Genomic DNA, 19,204 nt, shown 5'->3' on the forward strand with positions numbered 1-19,204 from the left:
CTAGGGTCCAAGTGTAAAGAATAGAGCAATTTATGTAGTTTTTATTATGTTCCTAGGAATTTGAATTACTTGATACTGAGAATAAATGGAGTTGCAGAGGCTTATCTTTATGTCCTATTTTAGATTTTGCCTTGCTTAGCTAAGTTCAGGTTTTGGTAAAAGTTAGCTAGTGTCTCAAATCCATGGAGCAGTTGCTGCAGGTTAGGACCAGAGTTTTTTAATCTAAAAGTATTTTAATCTTGTCCATTTCTTATCTCTCCTGAATAGTACAGGATAAGTTAGCTCAGGTGTGGATTTGGGACTAATGACGCATGGCAATCGACAGTATTATATAACCAACGTACACAAAGACTTCAACTAGAAAGTTAAACACTGTGGCAGCGTTTAATTTTGTGTCAATAGAAGAACACACTGATTTTACTATGTTCCATTTTGATTTTAATTTCTTTTCCTCCAGTGGATTGCTTGTACTTCATATGTCTACTATAATGCACAACTATCACTGTCACTTAGGGATTATGAAAAGCTCTCTTTTTTTTGCAGATCATCCGGTGAATGAATTTTTGGATCTGTTCAGTCGCCACATGCTTCCTCATGCAATAGATGAATCCCACATTGATGCAGAATCAGCTCAGACTGAACCCTGTACTTCAGACTCTGTGCAGGATTCATCTGAATACATAATATTGGATCCTTTCTTTCCAAATATTATAGAATTTGAAGAAGAGGAAGACTGTGAAAATACTACTGATGTTACAACTCCTCCAGCTTTGCAGTTCATCAATGGGAAGCAACAAGTTACTAGTGCACCTAAGAGCACAAAAGCTGAGGAAGCAAGAAGTGACCAAATTGAAAGTGTTGCACATTCAAAAAATGTAACATTTTCTCAAATCAATGAAACAAACACATTTATAATACCTGAAACTGAAGCTTCTGGTACTATGCAACCAAGCAAAGCTGGAGAAGTCATAGGGGTGTTTGAAGTTACACAACCGACAGCAGATGTTGCAATGTTAGAACCTGTTTATAGTGGTGAGTCAGAAGTTGCCACAACAGATAAATCAATAGCCATTACTTCTTCATATGAGCAGTCTCTGCAAAAAAATAAAGAGGCTGTAACATGGCATGGAACTGATGAGAGCTCCACTAAAGATACAAAAAACTTGCTTTTGATTACTAGCGAATCTTCTGGAGATGGCTCCACTGAATCTGATTTATCCAGTTCCATCTTCTCAGAAATTGTGACAACATCAAGAAAGGAAGATGATGAAAAAAAATCTGGTACAACTTTTGCCTCTGATGCATTTACTGTGGAAAGTTCTGCTGTAACTGCTTCCCTGGATGCACTTTTTAATACTGCTACAGTAGGCATAGGTGTGAAAGACCTTATACCAGAAGAGGCAACCCCTGCTCCAGGAGATAATTTTAAATCAGCTATTAAACTTAATGCAAATTCCCCTGTTGAAAATCTTCAGGAAGCAAATAGTCATACAGCAAAGCCTGAGATGAATGCCTCTTCTTTTGTAGTTCTAGAAGGCTCTGGAGATGTAGAAGAGGACATCGCTATAACTTCAGCCGTGACAATGGGAACAGCAGAAACAGAAACACTTTCAATGCAAGATATTTCTTTGGGCTCTGACACAGTACTGCCAACAGAAATTTCTGTAACCGTTTCAGGAATCACCTCTGCTTTGCCCAGAGGAATAAGCACTCTTTATTCTGCTTTTGATCAAGGTTCTGAAGTAACTGTTGCCACCAATTCTGTGTCTGAGTTTATTATGGAAAAAGTAGTTTCCAGCTCTCATGAAACTGAAAAGAATATTGTAGATCAAAAAGAAACACCAACTGCAGTTTATTCAGATCAGGAAAATTCAGCTACTGCTGCAGAGGGAAATTCAGAATTGAATGAACTTGGGAGCACTATTAGTGAAGTCAGAACTGTAAGTCAAGAGCCCACCCCACTCAGAAAAACAGTACCAGTAATGAGTACCATGAGTTCTGAAATCAAAAAGGTCACCACTGTTCCTCTCTTGAGAGAGAAGAAGTTTTTTATAAATGAAGGATCAGCAGAAGAACCAGCAGACATATTTTCAGGGGGTCCCACAAGAAAAGTGGTAAGTACTGACTCCCCATTTATTGATCCAGGTTCTGGAGACATAGATGTTATCATTGAGTCTGCTACTTTGACTTCAGTTCCATTAAGGCCTGTCACTGAAACACAAACAGAAAAGCATGAAGGAAATGTTTACAGCATCAATGACACTTCACTGATGAATGCAACAATAGAATATGAAGAACATGCAAGAAGAGATGAATCAGCAATATCAGTTTCAAGTACTGGGTCAAATGGCTTGACTATGGAGTCTGGAGTAGCAAGTCAGATGGCCCAGGGTGTGTTTAGTATGGGAAGCCCTGGAGAACAAAACCAGGAAACAGAACCAACTTACATAGTTCCTTCTGAAGTGAAATCTAGTCCTAGTCCTAGACTAGATATAATGTCTCATGTTACACCAGGAGTTAAAACTGAAGAATTAGAAACAAGTGAGGTCACATCGTCTCCAGAATCAGTGGTCAGTAACAGCCCTAATGACATCATGGTGACACATAGTGCTGGCAGTCTAAAAGCAGTAGCTGAATCTACAGAAAGCAAAAATGCAAAAGTTAGTTCTTCAACTGTCTCCTTAGGCAAGATTTTCCTGATTGAGCATGGCTCTGGAGAAGAATTCAAAGGTGACAGCAGCATCTCAAAACTAATGTCTAATGGACCTACTGAAGAAATACTTGGAAGTAATTTCTCATTTATTGATCAAGGATCTGGAGAAGCAGACATGCTCGTGGAATCATTTGCAAAAACAGCAGTTTCACCCACTGGGAGACCAGAAACACGAGAGAAATATGACGAAAAAGTTGTAAGCACACCATCTATGGATCATGCCTTCACTACCGAACCTGATGAGCTAGTCACAAGTACTGAACATGAAGCAACCACAATGGGACGTGTAACTGACATAAGAATGGAGAAGGAAACAATTGATGAACTGACAGTGAAAGATTTTACCACAAAGATTCCTTTGGTGGAAGATATACATTCTGGGGAAGACAAGCCAAGGGAAAATACACCAAAAGCATTAGAATCTTCTGAAGAAACAACAACAGACCCATTCTTTGAAAGTACTCAGGCCAACCATGAACATCTGGGATTCTTAAATGTTCCGAGTGTCAGTCCGTATTCAGAAGAGAAGGAATTAGAAACTGAATCTGTCGAAAAAATACTTTTACCATTTAATGATGACAGAGTAACTGAGCCTGCAAAGACTGAAAGGAAATACATAAGCTCTCCAGTTACAGGTACAGAGCAAGAAGAGCAGTTGGTACAAAATATTTTCCCTACGAAAGATATTCCCAGGTCACTCCTGACACCTAAAGAAGAAAAGCTAACAAATGATGAGCTCATTGATGATCCATTATTTTCAGGACAAGGATCAGGAGACAACCTTGCTGGTTTTCCTTCTGTAGTGCCATTGACTGTCAAAGAAATCATTAGTACTTCAAGTCCTCAAACTTCTTATTCTGCAAATATGGGATCCAAACTTTCAACTGACAAGACACAAGACTTTGAAAGAGGAAGCACTGAATCAAATGCTGACATTAATGAAGAAGTTACAAGTGCTGTAACTGAGCTGCTGTCAGAAAGAGAAGACCAGTTCCCCAGCTCAGTGATCACCAGTTCCCCAGCTTTAGCAGAAGAGAGTTCCAAAAGCTTCAGCTCTAAAGAGATTAAAGGGGTGACACATCCTTTTGTTGCAACTGAAGAACCCCATAATAAAGAAACTAACTATAGGAGAGAAGAAAATGAAACAGATAGAACAACAGCTACTTCTAAAGCTGTTTCTCAAGAAGAAACTTCACATTTTCTGATTAAAGATGATGTAACTCCTGTTTCTGTGATACTGACTGCAACTCCTAATCTTGAAACAGAAGAATCGCTTGTAACATCATCAACAAAAATGCCCAGAGTATTACCTGAAAGCTCTGGAGAAGGATCTGGCTGGGTTGGTGTTTTGGATTCATCTTCTCCTGGCATGTTTACTCATTTGTCAATACCTCCTGTATCACAAGTAGAAATAAATGCTTCATCTAGTGTTCCCGGTGAAGTTTATTCTGAAGTTATGACAACACAGGCACCGATAGCTGGATCTCAGACTGTGATCACAGAACTAGCATCACTTTTTACAGAAGAAAAAGAGATCCCAGCAAGTCCATCCGTTGATCAACCTAAGACAGCTACATCAGAAGAGCTAACAAGTGATACTGGGTTATATGAGAAAATTATTCCTATGATTGATGATAAAAGAAGTGTTATACTGAACGTTTCTGTTTATGGTGATATTACACTAATTGAAGAACGACTTCAAATCCCATCAGAAGACACAACTATTATAGACATGGATCACTCAAAATCAATGCCTGAAGATATAATAAGTGTGCAGACAATGCCAAATCCTGTCATACAGTCAACATATGGCAGTGATGATAGCATGACAGCTGAAGGGGAGAAATATGATCCAACACCTGAATTTTCCAGAACCAAAGAGAAGACACTTGGATCTGGTGATAGTCTTTCTTTGACTACTTCCCTTCAGACAAGTAATGAAACTGTAACAGCTGGGCACACACCAAAACCAGATGACAAAGATTTGGGTTCAGGGAATGCCATGAAGTTTGCAACGGAAACTCTCATCACTACTGAACTCTCTGAACTGGGCATTTCCCTTCCTACAGTATCATCACTGGCAAGCCCTCATGTGCCTCATGAGTCTAAACATGTTGTGACAAGCACAACAGAAGGCACCTACGAGCTGAATACTTCAGCAAATAACCAAGTAATAGCAGACCAAAGTGAAACAATCTCTGGCTTTTCTGGTATGGGCCAAGAAGAACTGGATGATAAGCAGTCTGTGGTTCCTTCTTTTGTGCCAGTTTTAACTACTGAGACTGAAAAGGCTTTGACAGCTGAGCTGCTTGATGTAAGTTTTGTCACCACACAGCGCACATCCCAACTGACAACTGTATCATCTAGCAAGTATGAAGAAAAACATCCTACAATATACACAAACACAAAATCGGCATCAACAGAATATGAAGAAACAGATTCAGTGAGTTTTTATCCTGTACCACAAACTCCTAAATCCTCAGTAACTGTTCAGTTAGTTAATGGAGTATCTGAGTATCCTGAGGTAATTATTCCAAGTACATCATCATCAAAAGATCCAGATCAGTCTGATCATTCATCAGAAGGAACTTTCAAAGAGGTTAGTTCTGATATTGCGGCAACATATAAACCACGCACTACAGACCTTCTCAACAGAACAGAGCCTTCTCTGCTGGAGTTTTCTCCCAAGCCTGTTTCAGAAAGCACAACTACTGAAAGTACTCCTCACTTCAATAGACTTGTAACAGACAGGACAGAGGAAACAGAAACCTCTGTAACTGATTTGTCTCCTGAGGAAGAAACTACTGTTTCTGGAGATTCTCCATCAATACCTGTCTTGCCTACTGCTTTTCTCAATTTTGATGAAAGAGCAAGCACGGATGTTCCAAAAGTTAGCACAATAAAAGTTGAAGCTTCCTCAAGGAGAGTGAACAACCCCCATCAAGAAGATGATAGGAGTACTGAGAGAGAGATCCCATGGCTTTTTTCCACACCTGTTTCAGATTTACCCACCAGTATTGAAAGCGAAGTATTTAAACCTGACCAGGAAGCAGTTACAATGCTAGCTTCATCTTCACAACCTTTGGATAGAAGCATGGAAACACAATCAGCTTTGTTTGGTCAAGAGGAGATCACGACAGTTTCTTCTAACATTGCAACAAGCAGCACTGCCCCTGGAAACAGTGCGTATCAAAATGAGCAGTCAACAATAAGCTATGAGGAGCCAAATACTATTGAGCTTGTAACTTCATCATTTTCCCTTCCTGAAGTCACTAATGGATCAGATTTCCTGATTGGCACCAGTGTGGGTTCAGTTGAAGGCACAGCAGTGCAAATTCCAGGTAACTTCCAAATATGATCACTGTCGTATATGTTTGATGTGATACTTGTAAATGTGTGTCTTAACTCTGATAAGAGGTATGACAATCAGAGCACCGTGTGAAATAACAGCAGAACTCGTGAGCTTCAAGCTTTGAAATCAGCATGATTGTAATCCCTACAAAGTGAAGGAGGATGGGGGTACAAAACTCGAGTTCAGTGACTTTTCCCGAGTGTTTGCATCGTGGAGCTCTGAATCAGACTTGAGGTACCAGCCAGTTTCTAAAAGACAGGAAGGTAACATTGATTGTGGTAGAGAATTCAGCTGTATTTCTTTAATTTTCCAATTTCCAGCAGGTAATTTCGCCTGATAGCTTTTCCATGTTGACATAATGATAATACTTACACAACTGGTTTATAGGTAGAGTTGTTTTAAAACATCATACAGTTGACTTAGAGAGCAAATGTAGTGTACATTTTAGGAGCAGAATTTTCTACAAAAATTAACTTCTCTTAACCTACAAAATAACTTTCCAAACAAGACTCCACATTTTCAGCCTGTTTGTAGATTTAACTGGTTGATACAGTGTCTGTCTGTTATAAATTACAGAACTTTTAGTTAGATGTCATTTCTCACAGAATTTTGTTTCACATAATGGTTATTAGGCGCCATGTCACTGAATGCACAGATGATGCACGTAGGGTCAGTATGAGTAGTGTCACTTCTATTCATATTTTGTCTAGGTATAGCTGAAGAAAGAACTGAACTGGCTTAATTTTGCAGGGTTTTATATTATTTTTCCTCAAATAATTCAGGTAGCTATCAATTTGAAAATGTTTACTGTGAAAATATCCTGTCCATAGGAGGACAAACAGACAGTAAACACACAATAAACATTGTTAGGTGCTTAATGTAGCCATGTATTTGGGACTTTCAATGAAGCAGTCCTAAAACAAGCACCCTATTTTACTGGTATCACAAGATTATTTTCAAAACCTCCAAAGCAAGATCCTGCCTACTTAATTACAATCCCAAACTTACATAGGTGGGACTTTTTTCTGGAGTCTTGCAGCTGAAGCTTCTGCTTTCCAGTGACTAGTCAGGGAACTTGGTGCTTTAAGAAGACTTCTTTGAATGTGTAACTTGCAAGGGTAAAATGTATGTTATTTATCTTTTATTTCATAAACCATAGTTACATTGGTTTGGAAAAATGTAACCAAAAGTCTAAACTATTCTCATGTCTCTGAATTAACCCAGGTTACAGAACTCTCTTACTCATTTTGTAAGTTTTCAAAGCCATGGCTGCCCTCTTGTATCCTAGAAGGACTGTCTTTGTGATTTTCCTCTGAGAAGTTAATGCTTAGAAATGGTTATCTAGTGCATACTTGTTTGTGTGAGTGGTTGCTCCTAGGCATTAAATCAAATGCAGATACCTAGGTATCTAAACCCAGTTGAAATACACATCACTAGAAGGCATAAAGCTCTGCAAGGAAAAGCTATTTAAATGATAACTCCCGTAATGACTGAGGATTTCACAGCAGGTAAGCTTTTATCTTAATGTTTAGTTCAGTTATGAATGTATTCAGTAGCTTTATTTGTATTCTTGAAATATGTTTTAAAAGTGGGAAATATGCATCTGTGAAAACATTGTTTCACATAAGTAATAATACTTTGTGGACATTGATGGATTAAATATAACAAAGTGAAACAACAGCAGCCAGCCAGTATGTTCTGTGTACCCAATCATTCTACATAAACTAACCCTATTTAAAAAAAAAAAAAAAAAAAAAGCATTTTCCATTCATTTTGCCTACATTTAACTGTTTTCAGCTATAATTAATTGTCATGTCATGCAAACTAAATCCTTTACAGAATATCATGACTGCCAAATATAGTAAAAATTGCTATGGAAAAATGTAATTCTGAAAATTATTTATGCAGATGACATGTTGTTTTTAAAGTTGAAAATAGTCATACCTGAAAGTAAGCTTTACTATTTTACAAAACTATCTTATGCTCAGTAGTCTGTTATTTTAATAGAGTTTCTGTAGCTACAATAAAACCGGCTATGTCAATGCAGAAATGAAGAAAGATTTCTTCTTCCAAAAATTCAAAAAGACACCAGTTCCTTGAAATTTCAGAGTCATTTTTCTTTTTTCTACTTGTTTAACAGGCCAAGATCCTTGCAAAAGCAATCCCTGCCTTAATGGTGGTACCTGCTATCCACGTGGTTCATTTTACATCTGTACATGTTTGCCAGGTTTCAGCGGCGAGCAGTGTGAATTAGGTAAGCTGATGCCACCTCGACACTCATTAATTCAAGTGTAAAGTTTTCATACATGAGATCTGCAGATGTGGTGTGTTTTGAAGAATACATAGACATTTGAAAAATTCTACAGCGAAGCCTTACTTAAGAAGAGAATAATAAAATTAAGAGGTCCACATACCCCTTTTCTCTCTCCCCATAAAGTGCACACATGTGCATGCACACAAATGTAAGAGAATTATAAATGAACTACATGACCTAGAATTCATAACATTAAATTCATAAATACAACAAATAAAGCCAAATAAACATTAATATTTGGGATAGTTCTTAAGAGCTTTGTGTAATTATTTTAAAGGGTAGTAAATTAAACTAATCCCAAATGTGACTGGGAAGCTGAGCACAGAATGCCAGCTTGATATTTTTTCAAGGAAATTTGCAATATGATCAGTATCATACACATTTTTGGTATAAACTGGTATTTTGGTAACTTTTCTAGCTGAGGACCTCTTTAAGCATCCTATGACATCTATACTTACCTGTTATGTGGGTTTCAAGAAACCCGCCAGTACAGTTCAGAATAACGAGTTTTTCCTTCCAACCAGCAAGCCAAAGTATGATAAAAGTGGTAGTTTGGTTGTTTAGTGTAGAACTAGTTTAGGCCTTTGAAAAGTTGTAAGTTTCATTCCCTGATAAATACTGTGGGTTTGCCCGTTACACAGTTGCCTGCTAGATTTGAAAGAAAAAAACCTCATCATACATAGCTTGGGAGAAAAAAAACAAAGGCTGATTTTTATTTATTTTTTTTTTTTTTTTTAATTTATTTATTATATTATAAAATAATAGTCTGGCCAATTCTTGTACCCTACAACTCTTATTGGCTTACTAATGAATTGGAGTGGGATACTTCACGGCCAGTCATCATATAGAAATATGTTCTGTGGCGCTTAAGAAAGTAAACCTCATCGGTTTTAGCCCTGTATTCAGGGATATTCTGGATATAAGGCGTAAAACGTTGACTTCAGATTCAGGGATAGCCTGTATATGAGGTATAAAATATTGACTTGAGAGCTTTCCAAATGAATGGAACAAAGAAGATCTAGCATAAAATGAACAGAAGTAGGTTTTTTTAAAATAAAATATTTTTTAAGAAGCCTGTCACATGATGCAGCAGTTATTCCTAGGATTGCACAGCTGTTTCTTAGTTTGTAGATATGTTTAACCTCTTTTATAGTTTGCTTTGGAATAAGATGTTTGCAAAACCTACATTGACATTTAGGATGTGATTGCTTCAGAGTAACATTGCTCACTAGAAAGCACCATATGATCTTTGTATAAAGAGATGTACTAGCTTATACCCTGTGCAAATACATGCACAAAGTAATTATACTAAATGAACTAGTGCTCCAATTTAAAAGGTGAAGATCAGGTATTTAACAGCTAGAGGAGGAAAGAAATGTTATTTGTCTGCTCCAGATAGTAACATTCATAGTCATGCACAGGTTTAGTGCTGAGCCTATCTGACTGGTCATTTAATGAGATTGTCTTTATAATGCTTTGTCCTTATCTTGGTAACGTTAGACAAGGAAGAAATTAGAAATGCAAACCAATAAGATGTCAGGACGTGCTGCTTTGCATGCTGAAATTAGCAGTCTGTTTGATGGTATATGGTAAGATTTCAAATATTTGAGATTGGTGAAGATATTTGAGATCTCAAGTACTTTATGAGAATTTTTTGTGCCATGGTCACACGCTCAAGTCAAGTTTTCCACCAGTACAGGAAAATACTGCTCATTGCACAATATCACTTCTTTCTCAGATATACAATGAGGAATTTAAGGTCTAGATATTAGAAATTAGGAGTCAGAGAGCAGGATATAAAATTGTGGATCAGTAATGTCACATTTCCTGAGGAAACTGCTTCTTGGCTTGTGGATGAAGAGAGAACAAGTCTATACATAGTAAAATCAGTTATCTTGCAAATAAACCATTCACTTGGATCTTTTGCAATGCTTCATTCTTCTGAATTGAACTGGTCCTAGTAATAAGTATGACTAAGGCTGAGGAACATTTCCCTTCTAGGAGGTGGGTGGGTTATAAAAACACTTTTATCTTTATGTTGTAGATATCGATGAATGTCAGTCTAACCCATGCCGGAATGGAGCCACGTGTATAGATGGCCTCAATACTTTTACTTGCTTATGTCTGCCAAGCTATGTAGGAGCTCTCTGTGAACAAGGTAAGGTGTATTCTTTAATCTATGGTGACCAAGGTAATCTGTTTCCATTTCAACATTTCAAACAAACAAGAGGATGGAAGAAACTGTCCAAATATGTGGGAAGTCATCAGTGATAAAGGGAGGTTATAATTTTTGAGTATGCTAGATTCCCATGATTTGTGTTTCAGGACTTTTTGTTTAAGGTTACATCTGCACCATCTTTTGCAGGTGGATGAGAGCAAACTCTATCCACATGCTAACCTGACTGGAAATCACATTCCTGCAAGGGTGATATATTGGGCAGTTTCTGTGTCAAAATAACAACAGCCTTACAGTTTTCAGGTGGCTCCAAGGCCAGCACAGCCTGCTCAGATTGGCTTGCAAACTACTGGGAAGACACATAACAAGGTTCTCTCAGTACTGTAGTGGTGCTTATGGGACAATAAGTGGTGGCAGAGTTACTCTCTGACTGAATTTCTGTATTAAAAAATTGTATTTAGTGTGAAAGATGGATCAGATCCCATCCCTTCCAACAAATACCATTGGAAAGTAGGAATAGTCTACTGAATATGCCAGATTACATATCGATCCACTGGGGACCATAGCCTTGTCAACTTCACCCCAGAATTCTCAAATTCATTTGTTCTGTGATTATTTTAGAAAAAGTAGGTGCAGGATCACAATTATAAGGAAGCTATAAAAGTCTTTCTAAACTGGACAATTGAAATAAGATTAAACATCCAAATCTCTGTAATTATTAGAACATTACCTGCAAGAAATCTCACTGTATTTACAATAAATATTTACAGTGCAAGATGTGCATGTAGGAGGGGGAATATGGTAGCAAAGTCTGTTCTGTCAGTAAAATTAATTAAGGCATTTCCATGGGAAAAAGAAATGGTTGTTTTTTTAAAGTGTATTTTCTAAAGCTTAGGAAAATAAATGTTTTTCTTCAGCTGAATGGTTTTGGTCGCAGGTGAATGAACTAGACCTTTGAATTTGCTTAATTAATATTCTGTATTTTCATGTTTGTTTCTCATCTTCAGTGAAAGGCAGTTTGCAAACTCTTCCAGCTCAGCCTGTAGAGATTTGGTTGTTAGAGCTGAAAACTCTCACTCTCAAAGCTGACTAGCTCCAGCACTTTTCACTGTTTAACTTTTTTCAGTAGTCTGGCTAACTTTGTAATTTGAAAGGACTTTCTGAATCTGTTCTCCAAAATTATAAGTTGACAGTGTTTTCACAACAAAAGAGATAAATGTTCTCACTCCCTTCCTCCTCCTCTTCATTCTAACAAATCCATAGTAGCGAGTGGCTCTGAGTACGTGGTAGCTTTAAGCTGCTTTTTATGACCAACCTGAGAGTGCATTTTAGGTGGTTAATGGGAACATTTCCTAGTTTGTCAATCAGAACCAGAGCCCTGCTCACTCAGCTTTGGAATTTAAATTTCCTCCACTTAAAGTCCTGCAGTGGTTTGGGACTTGGGAAAAGCATTTAGTGCCAAATTTCCACTCCACCAGACAAAATAAAACTGTGTTGGCGATTCAGACACGGTTGTCTGGCAAGCAGGCTTTATTTCAAGGCACCAGTCCTGACCTCACTAGATTTAAAGACCAGCCAGAACGACAGAATGTGTACCTCAGTGCCACAGGAAAGGTGGAGTTGAGCACACCGAGATTGTATTTCATTACTTTTTTTTTTCCCCTCCAATATATACTATTCATTTTAGAAAGCTTTGAAAAAAGTCAAGCTGAAGGGCTCTCTTAGGCATGGTGCTGAGTATTCAAAATGCCATGGAAGGGAATGGAAGCAGCAAGTGTACATTGCCTCTGGAAATGAAACTCAAATTAGGAGACAACGCTACCACATCCTGGTGCCACGACACTGGTATAGAAAAAATGTAGAACTCAGAATTTCACCCAAATGCTGCTGTGAGACTTTTCTAGACTAGGGGATCTATGGCTGATGTATTATTCCTGTGTCAGCCTTAGGAGGGGATGTGACCAGAGGCCAGTGCAGCTGCATATCAGGGAGTTCCTGCAGGTGTTAGAAGTTAGAGGAGCCTTCAGGGTGATCTAACCTCGGGTGAGCAAAATCAATCCTAAGACTCAACGAGCTGTAATTGGCTCCCTGATAGCCTTTCTTCTTGCCAGGTGGAAACAGTTCAGCAGACAATGTGAGCCCAGGAACTTCTTCCTGAAGAGAGCTAAAGTTGTCTGCTGTTAGAAATAGAGCAGCTGAGGGTATTTCCTTTTTAAACTAGATTGCTGGCTTACTGAGCTACTATCACTTCTGGTTCAGACTAGATTGACAATGAATGGAGTACCTCTGTTAGATAATACTCTTTTTTGCCCACTGCATGTATCTCTTCAAAGTACAGATGCATATCCCACATGCCACTTGGTGATATTTGAACATCACTTCTTAAAATGCAGAAATACCCCCAAAACACTTTTTCAAACAGCAACTGCAGGCTACAGTAGATCTTGACACAAGTCTTATCCTGGGGGAGCCAGCAGTCTTTTCATTGTTATGCCTCTGTGAAAAGCCTTTTTGTGAGCTCTTGGTTTACAGATAAATGAGCCCAGAGCTCAGGTCCTCACAATTTTGCTTTGCAAGCTCCATGTTTGGGGAAAGAGGAGAGGAGGGTTGTTTGATATCCTGTCTTACACCGAGCTGGTGGAACCAACTGTAGAGAATAGTCCCCAGGGACCAGTGGGGTGTCTGAAAGTCTGCAGCTTTTCTTGCATTATTACCTGGCCATCTGTATTTGTGATGAGGAATACCTTCATGAATACCTACATGAAAAACAACAAAATGGTAGAGACTTACTATTTGAACCTCAGTTTCAAGAACAAGTGTTCTTTATGGGAACTGGAGGAGCACCTGTTTAGATTTTCCTCTTCCTTCCCAGGCTGGTTAGACTTTCCTTTTCTTTTTCTCCTTTTGGTATTCTAACTGGTGCCTACCTGCTTTCAAGGAATGGTGTTTGTGTTTTAAACTTAAGGTTTGGCTTTCTCTGCTGCAGGATCTCTGCAGGCACACCTAGGCTAGCCTGTTTACCAAGTGCAGCTGCATGCATGGACCTGTGTGCCAAAATGGCACATATGTGTTTGCTACGAGATGCGCCTCCTTGGGATAATACAACCAGCTGTTCTCTTCCAGGTTCTGAAAACAAAACAACTGCTTTTTCTAATTGCTGCATCAGGAACAATGTTTTTTTTATAACCCAAGTTCATTGTTCAAATGTCTGTGATTACTCCAGTCTCATTTGATTCACTTTGTTCCCAGGGCTTGGTAACTTGGGATGGAAGTATTTGAGAAGAGCTCAGTGCAAAGATACTCTCTGAAAACAGATGGTCTCTAACTGATGGCTTTCAGTTGAGAAGGGATTACTATGAATATTTACCAGATAAATGGTTTCTCCTCAAGATGTGTGGGCTAATGGGCCTCAGGCATTTGTTCATTAGCTGAAGGCAGTCATAGATAAAATGCACAGCCGAGTAAAACTCTTATTATGCTCTAGTACCTGTGTTTCAGTCTTTATTTTCTTTAAACCCCTTTCTGTAAAAACAAGGGACCTATTGTCAGTAGCTTATTGCAGCTGTTGAAAAAGAGGTACCTATCAATGCATTAAACCTACAGAGAATTTTTTTTAATGCAGTGTTTAGAGACATGTACAATTCCAGTAACAGAGAACAGAAGCTGAATAAGTAACTCCTTGCACACATTGCTGAAAAAGCCTGTAAATTGTCATAAATCTTAAGACTAGTCAGACAAATTTTAAAACGCTGTAAATATGGCAAGCAGTGTTTCAGTCTTTCCATCAAGTCCTGGAATAAGGTTGCAGAAATCTGTGATTACCTCCCTGGATAAGTACACAATGAACACTGAGTATTGTATTCAGTAAGTGCTTGCACCTACTCTGCTCACAGGTAATCCGGTCAGCAAATTTACAGCCACCTGCAATTAGACTTTACTGGTTCAATAAAGGCATTAAAAGCTTATACCCATATGGAGTCCTTAACTTTGTGTTACCCTTTCAGTTTTATTAATGTAGTAAGATACACAGACTAAGGACAAAGCACTGCAGAGATTAAACAGTCCCCGCATTTTTACTTGCCTGGTTTGTATTTTTCATCCTATAGCCTCCTAACTCTCATTTTTCCCATTCATTTTTCCTCTCTTCTCATCAAGCTCTCCTCCTAAAAAACCCTCCCCAAAACCACAAACAGCTCTCCTCTCTTCCACTTCTAAAAATCTTATATATTTTATAGCCATCAGCCCTGTCTTTGTAGATTTGGGCTACAAACATGTGCTGAAGAGGTTATTCAGCTTTTCCCTTTTGGAAAGCAACATGCTGTTTTGGATAGGAGGGAGGAGTTGCACATGCACTGCAGTGCATGCATTTCATCTAAGAGAACCTGTATCACCATTCGGCATCCTTTATCTTAAGAAGAGAAATTCTGTTATTTATGATTTATGCTCAGGCCATTAGATCTCATTCTTTGAACCCAGTTTTCTAGGTTTTGTGTTTCCAAGGCCTCTTTGCCTCCCCCATGTGCCTTTCAGCATATCTTCTCTCAAATCGTGCGCTTCTTCCCTAGCAGAGGCCAGGGAAGGCTTGATGAGAATAGCCTGGATATGCTCTCTGGCCACAGTTTTCTCAGCATGCAATGCTGCTTGTTTTATCTGACTTCTTTCCTGTGGGACAAAGGAATCCCTCAACAGGATGAATAATAAAAACTGAAGTGCCTTCACAAAGGACATAGCACTGTTAACCAGCATCGTGTGGTTAAACAAATGCTCTAGAAAGCCAAAGGCAGACTAAACTTTAAAATGGCCTAGATGCCAGAGATTAAAACTGTATCTGCAGCCTGCACCTCATACAGAATACAAAGTGGGAAAAGATAAAAATATAACAAGTTGGTAGTATAGATTACATTCTTTTTTCATAACTGGGATTACTCAAGGGACAAGCAGTTTTCTACAGCTTAACTTGTTGAAAACAAAGAGAGATAATCAGAGTAAGCTCTATTACACCTTTGTGTTTGCTACATTTATGTCTGTACTGATAACTTTTCAAAAACAATTTTGATACCAGACTCCTAAGACAATGACTGCTGTGATATTAGTGTTGCCAGGAATTGTCACAGAAATTCTGGTAAGCCTCTGAAGTTATATATTTTAAGTTTTAAATCCATTTATGTACATGTCTAGTTTTTATCTTGGGAGATTTAAAAACTTTAAAACTATATACATATTTCAGGATAGCCTCTTCCTGCTATGAAATAAAAGCTAGCCTTGTGTTGTGAAATTATTCTGTAATTGTCTTTCAGGGGGTAGCTGCTCAAACCAAAGAAATATCATAGTTAAAGAATTTTCAGTCATGTCAGTGGCATGTTCTGTAATAGAATCATAGAATGGTTTGGGTTGGAAGGGACCTTAAAGCTCATACCGTTCCAACCCCCCCGCCATCAGCAGGGACACCTTCCACTAGACCAGGTTGCTCAAAGCCTCATCCAGCCTGGCCTTGAACACTTCCAGGGAGGGGGCATCAACAACTTCCTTGGGCTTTTTCTGTACTAATAGCGAAAAAACACTTTTGGCCAAAGCGTGTTATTGACTATTGACTATATTGACTTACTGAAAATAAGAAACCCAGTTTCAAACCCAAAACGTATCTGTACCTGTGGAAAGGCCAGACAGTTGCTTTCAGGCACAGTTTTGTTTGGGGACTGATAAAACTTCGTGGGAAGTGGCAAATTCCTGTTTGGTGGGTGGGGTGGGGAAGGCCAAGCTTTGTGTTTCTTTTCTTCGACATCCTGCAACTGACACCCTTCAGGGTGAGCCGTCATGTACTTAGCTGGAACTGGCTGTAGTCAGAACAAGTTGTAATCTTGTGCTGATGTGTCCTTTATGGTGCCATTTCATCTGCTGTAACTCAAAACAGTCTGATTTTTTCCTGTTGTTTCTCTCCTTCCTCCCTTAAACTCTCTTATCAGTCTCAAGTTCTTCTCATCATCAAGCACACCTTAGACATACATTCAGGCATCATATTTGTATGCCCATCTTACCGATTCTTATTTTTGTCTGTGATTCATTCCTGCAGTGTTGGTGCAGAAGCAGACTTGGAACTGGAACTTTGTTGTTTCTTACCATCTATTCTGTTTACAGCTACCTAACCTTGACAAAATAATTAATGCCAAATCCACAGATTGTTACTGCTCCAAGGCTCATGTTTATTTCTCTTTAGATGAAAGGATATACTGGCTGATATGAACTTCTGTCTACTATGCATTCTTATCAGTACCATCCCTCATACAAGCACAGACAATGTGCATTTCATTACTTTGTATTTCAGCTTTACAATCTTCCTTAGAAACTGGTGCCTAAGGTTTATTAAGTTAGACTTTGTCAATGAAGATGGACTTTGGAAGAGGATTTAGAGGGGTAAGTTCAGAAAGATAATACTGCAGCTTTGCATCTGTGGACTGAACTATCACAAGCACTTTTCTTCATATTATTTTCAGTTATCAGTTTCTTCCAAACCAAGGTAATTCAGTACAGTCACACAAAGAACTGTTTGTCCTTGCAAGTAAAAATTCCCATTCCCATATACAGACTCAGAAAACTCAGATGAAATGTAGCCTAACTGCAGTTCAACATCCAGGCATTTCATTTGTCCGGAGACATGAACTGAAGATGTCCTTCTGAGATTGTCCAGAATACAGCACAACTCAACCAGTGGAAGCTCACAAAGTTGCCAACTGCAATTATAGTTCTTACATAAGTAATGTTCTCACAGCTTGTACTGTAACTGGGTAAACAGAACTACCTGAAAATGTAATGGTGTCTCAAGGGTGAGTGTTGATTTTTTGCATTTGTACTGCTTAACAGGTGGGTATCTTCTTGAACTTTTACCCTGCAGAAAGTCCATCTACTTGTATGAAACATGTCTGTGTTTCATGCCCATTGACAGAGATGTGATTTATTTGTTTGTCACAGACACAGAGACCTGTGATTATGGCTGGCACAAGTTCCAAGGACAGTGCTACAAATACTTTGCCCATCGGCGTACGTGGGACACGGCTGAAAGGGAATGCCGTCTCCAGGGAGCACACTTGACAAGCATCTTGTCTCATGAGGAGCAGATCTTTGTAAACCGTACGTACCGTTAGGATTCCTCTAAATAAAAGCAGGTACTGAGGGTTCAGAGATAGTGTAATATCTTCCTGATCACTCAGCTTTTATGTCTCCGTCTTAAAATATAATTTTAGAATGATTAAAAGGCACACTTGGTGTTCTTCATGTTGGCTTTTGTAGCCAGTGCAAATTCCCTGTCACCATTAAGTTATTGTTTGTTACACAGAAAATGCTTAGTTTTTGAGGAAGAGAACATGGACTATTGTTTTGGCATTGGAAACTGAGGCAACTTTTTTTTTTCTGGGGGCTTTAGAGTTTTTAGGCACCTAACATCAATGACCACACCACAATATATTGTATTAGGTAGGCATAAAGAAATAGTTCCTCCATGTTATGTTGCACAATCTAGACAATACTGATCACACCCTAACCAAAATTTAAAAAATGTAGATTAAGATATGTGCTTTTATTATTTTAATCTTTTTTGCTCTTTTTATCTCACCGTCATATGCACTCAGGTAGGAAACCTCTTTTCTTTGGGAGACACTATCAGGAGGGAAGAAAGAGGATTGTTTAAAACTGTTAGATGAGAATCTACTTTTTTATAGATATCCCAAATTAAAATTGAAAAGCTGAAATAAGCCTGTAAATAGTTGTTTGCATAATGAGTAGAAGAATCTTAAGAACAGGATGTCTGATTCATTCTGTGAAAATTCTTTTTATTTTCTTTGGTGAAATCTCTTCCATTTATGGGAAGGTTAATAAAAATATTCTGCTGGTTCCTTAGGTATTGGGCATGACTACCAGTGGATTGGCCTCAATGACAAGATGTTTGAGCGTGATTTCCGTTGGACTGATGGTAGCCCGCTGGTAAGATGCCTTTGAAATTAAATCACTCATTTGCTTCTTTTTGTGGTAGCTTATCAAATTCCCACCAGCAATAAAGGAAGCTGCATGAAAAAAACGGAGTCACTAAATATGCACCCAAGCAAACAGCCAGCAAGCTCTTGTTTTGGGATAAGAACTATTTTGTGGTATAGATCTAAAATCTTATTCTTAGTTCTTATTATTTTATATATGGAAGCTCTCAAAACTTCCAAACAGAAAAACTCAAAAAGTCTGAGACTGTAATTTAAGGGTCTGTGCTGGAGTTAGTTTGTGGTCTTCTGTCTTATACAAGGACACATGTGGCAATTCTCCTCTGCTTTCTGTAAATGGAGCAGAATGCAGTTTCGAACGAGGATATGGCAGTCAAGCTCTTGCGTTCACTGGATCTGTGAGAGTGCATAAAGGAGCCTCTCAAGAATTGCTGGAGATTGTTCTAGTCTGCATGGCAGCTCTACAGCTAGCATGGAGAAGTAGTCATCCTTAGGTGGTTCAGGAGGCCTGTTACCAATAATCTGTCCATAAAATTTTAAGATGCTGTTGATACCTCTTATTGCCTTGAAACAAGAAGGAAAATCAGCAGAAGGAGAGGGAGAACATTCTCTACCCACCTTTAACTAGCCTAAATCAAAGACCTGATGGATACAGGAAATGATTACA

At 38.5% G+C, this 19,204-nt stretch overlaps 1 protein-coding gene across 1 annotated transcript in view; it reads left to right on the top strand.

Annotated features, from left to right (window-relative positions):
• The first annotated feature begins 399 nt into the window (after positions 1-399).
• The window catches only part of VCAN (versican), a 36,004-nt gene continuing 17,199 nt past the window's right edge, over positions 400-19,204 (top strand). The window contains exons 1-5 of the mRNA XM_010162682.1: positions 400-6,054; positions 8,206-8,319; positions 10,424-10,537; positions 17,522-17,680; positions 18,447-18,529. Coding sequence (XP_010160984.1) covers positions 423-6,054; positions 8,206-8,319; positions 10,424-10,537; positions 17,522-17,680; positions 18,447-18,529 — 6,102 coding nt within the window. The 5' untranslated portion in view covers positions 400-422. The remainder of the gene's footprint in view (positions 6,055-8,205; positions 8,320-10,423; positions 10,538-17,521; positions 17,681-18,446; positions 18,530-19,204) is intronic.

This window comes from Antrostomus carolinensis, unplaced genomic scaffold (assembly GCF_000700745.2).
Source record: "Antrostomus carolinensis isolate BGI_N321 unplaced genomic scaffold, ASM70074v2 scaffold15092, whole genome shotgun sequence".
In the NCBI taxonomy this organism is placed as follows: domain Eukaryota; kingdom Metazoa; phylum Chordata; class Aves; order Caprimulgiformes; family Caprimulgidae; genus Antrostomus; species Antrostomus carolinensis.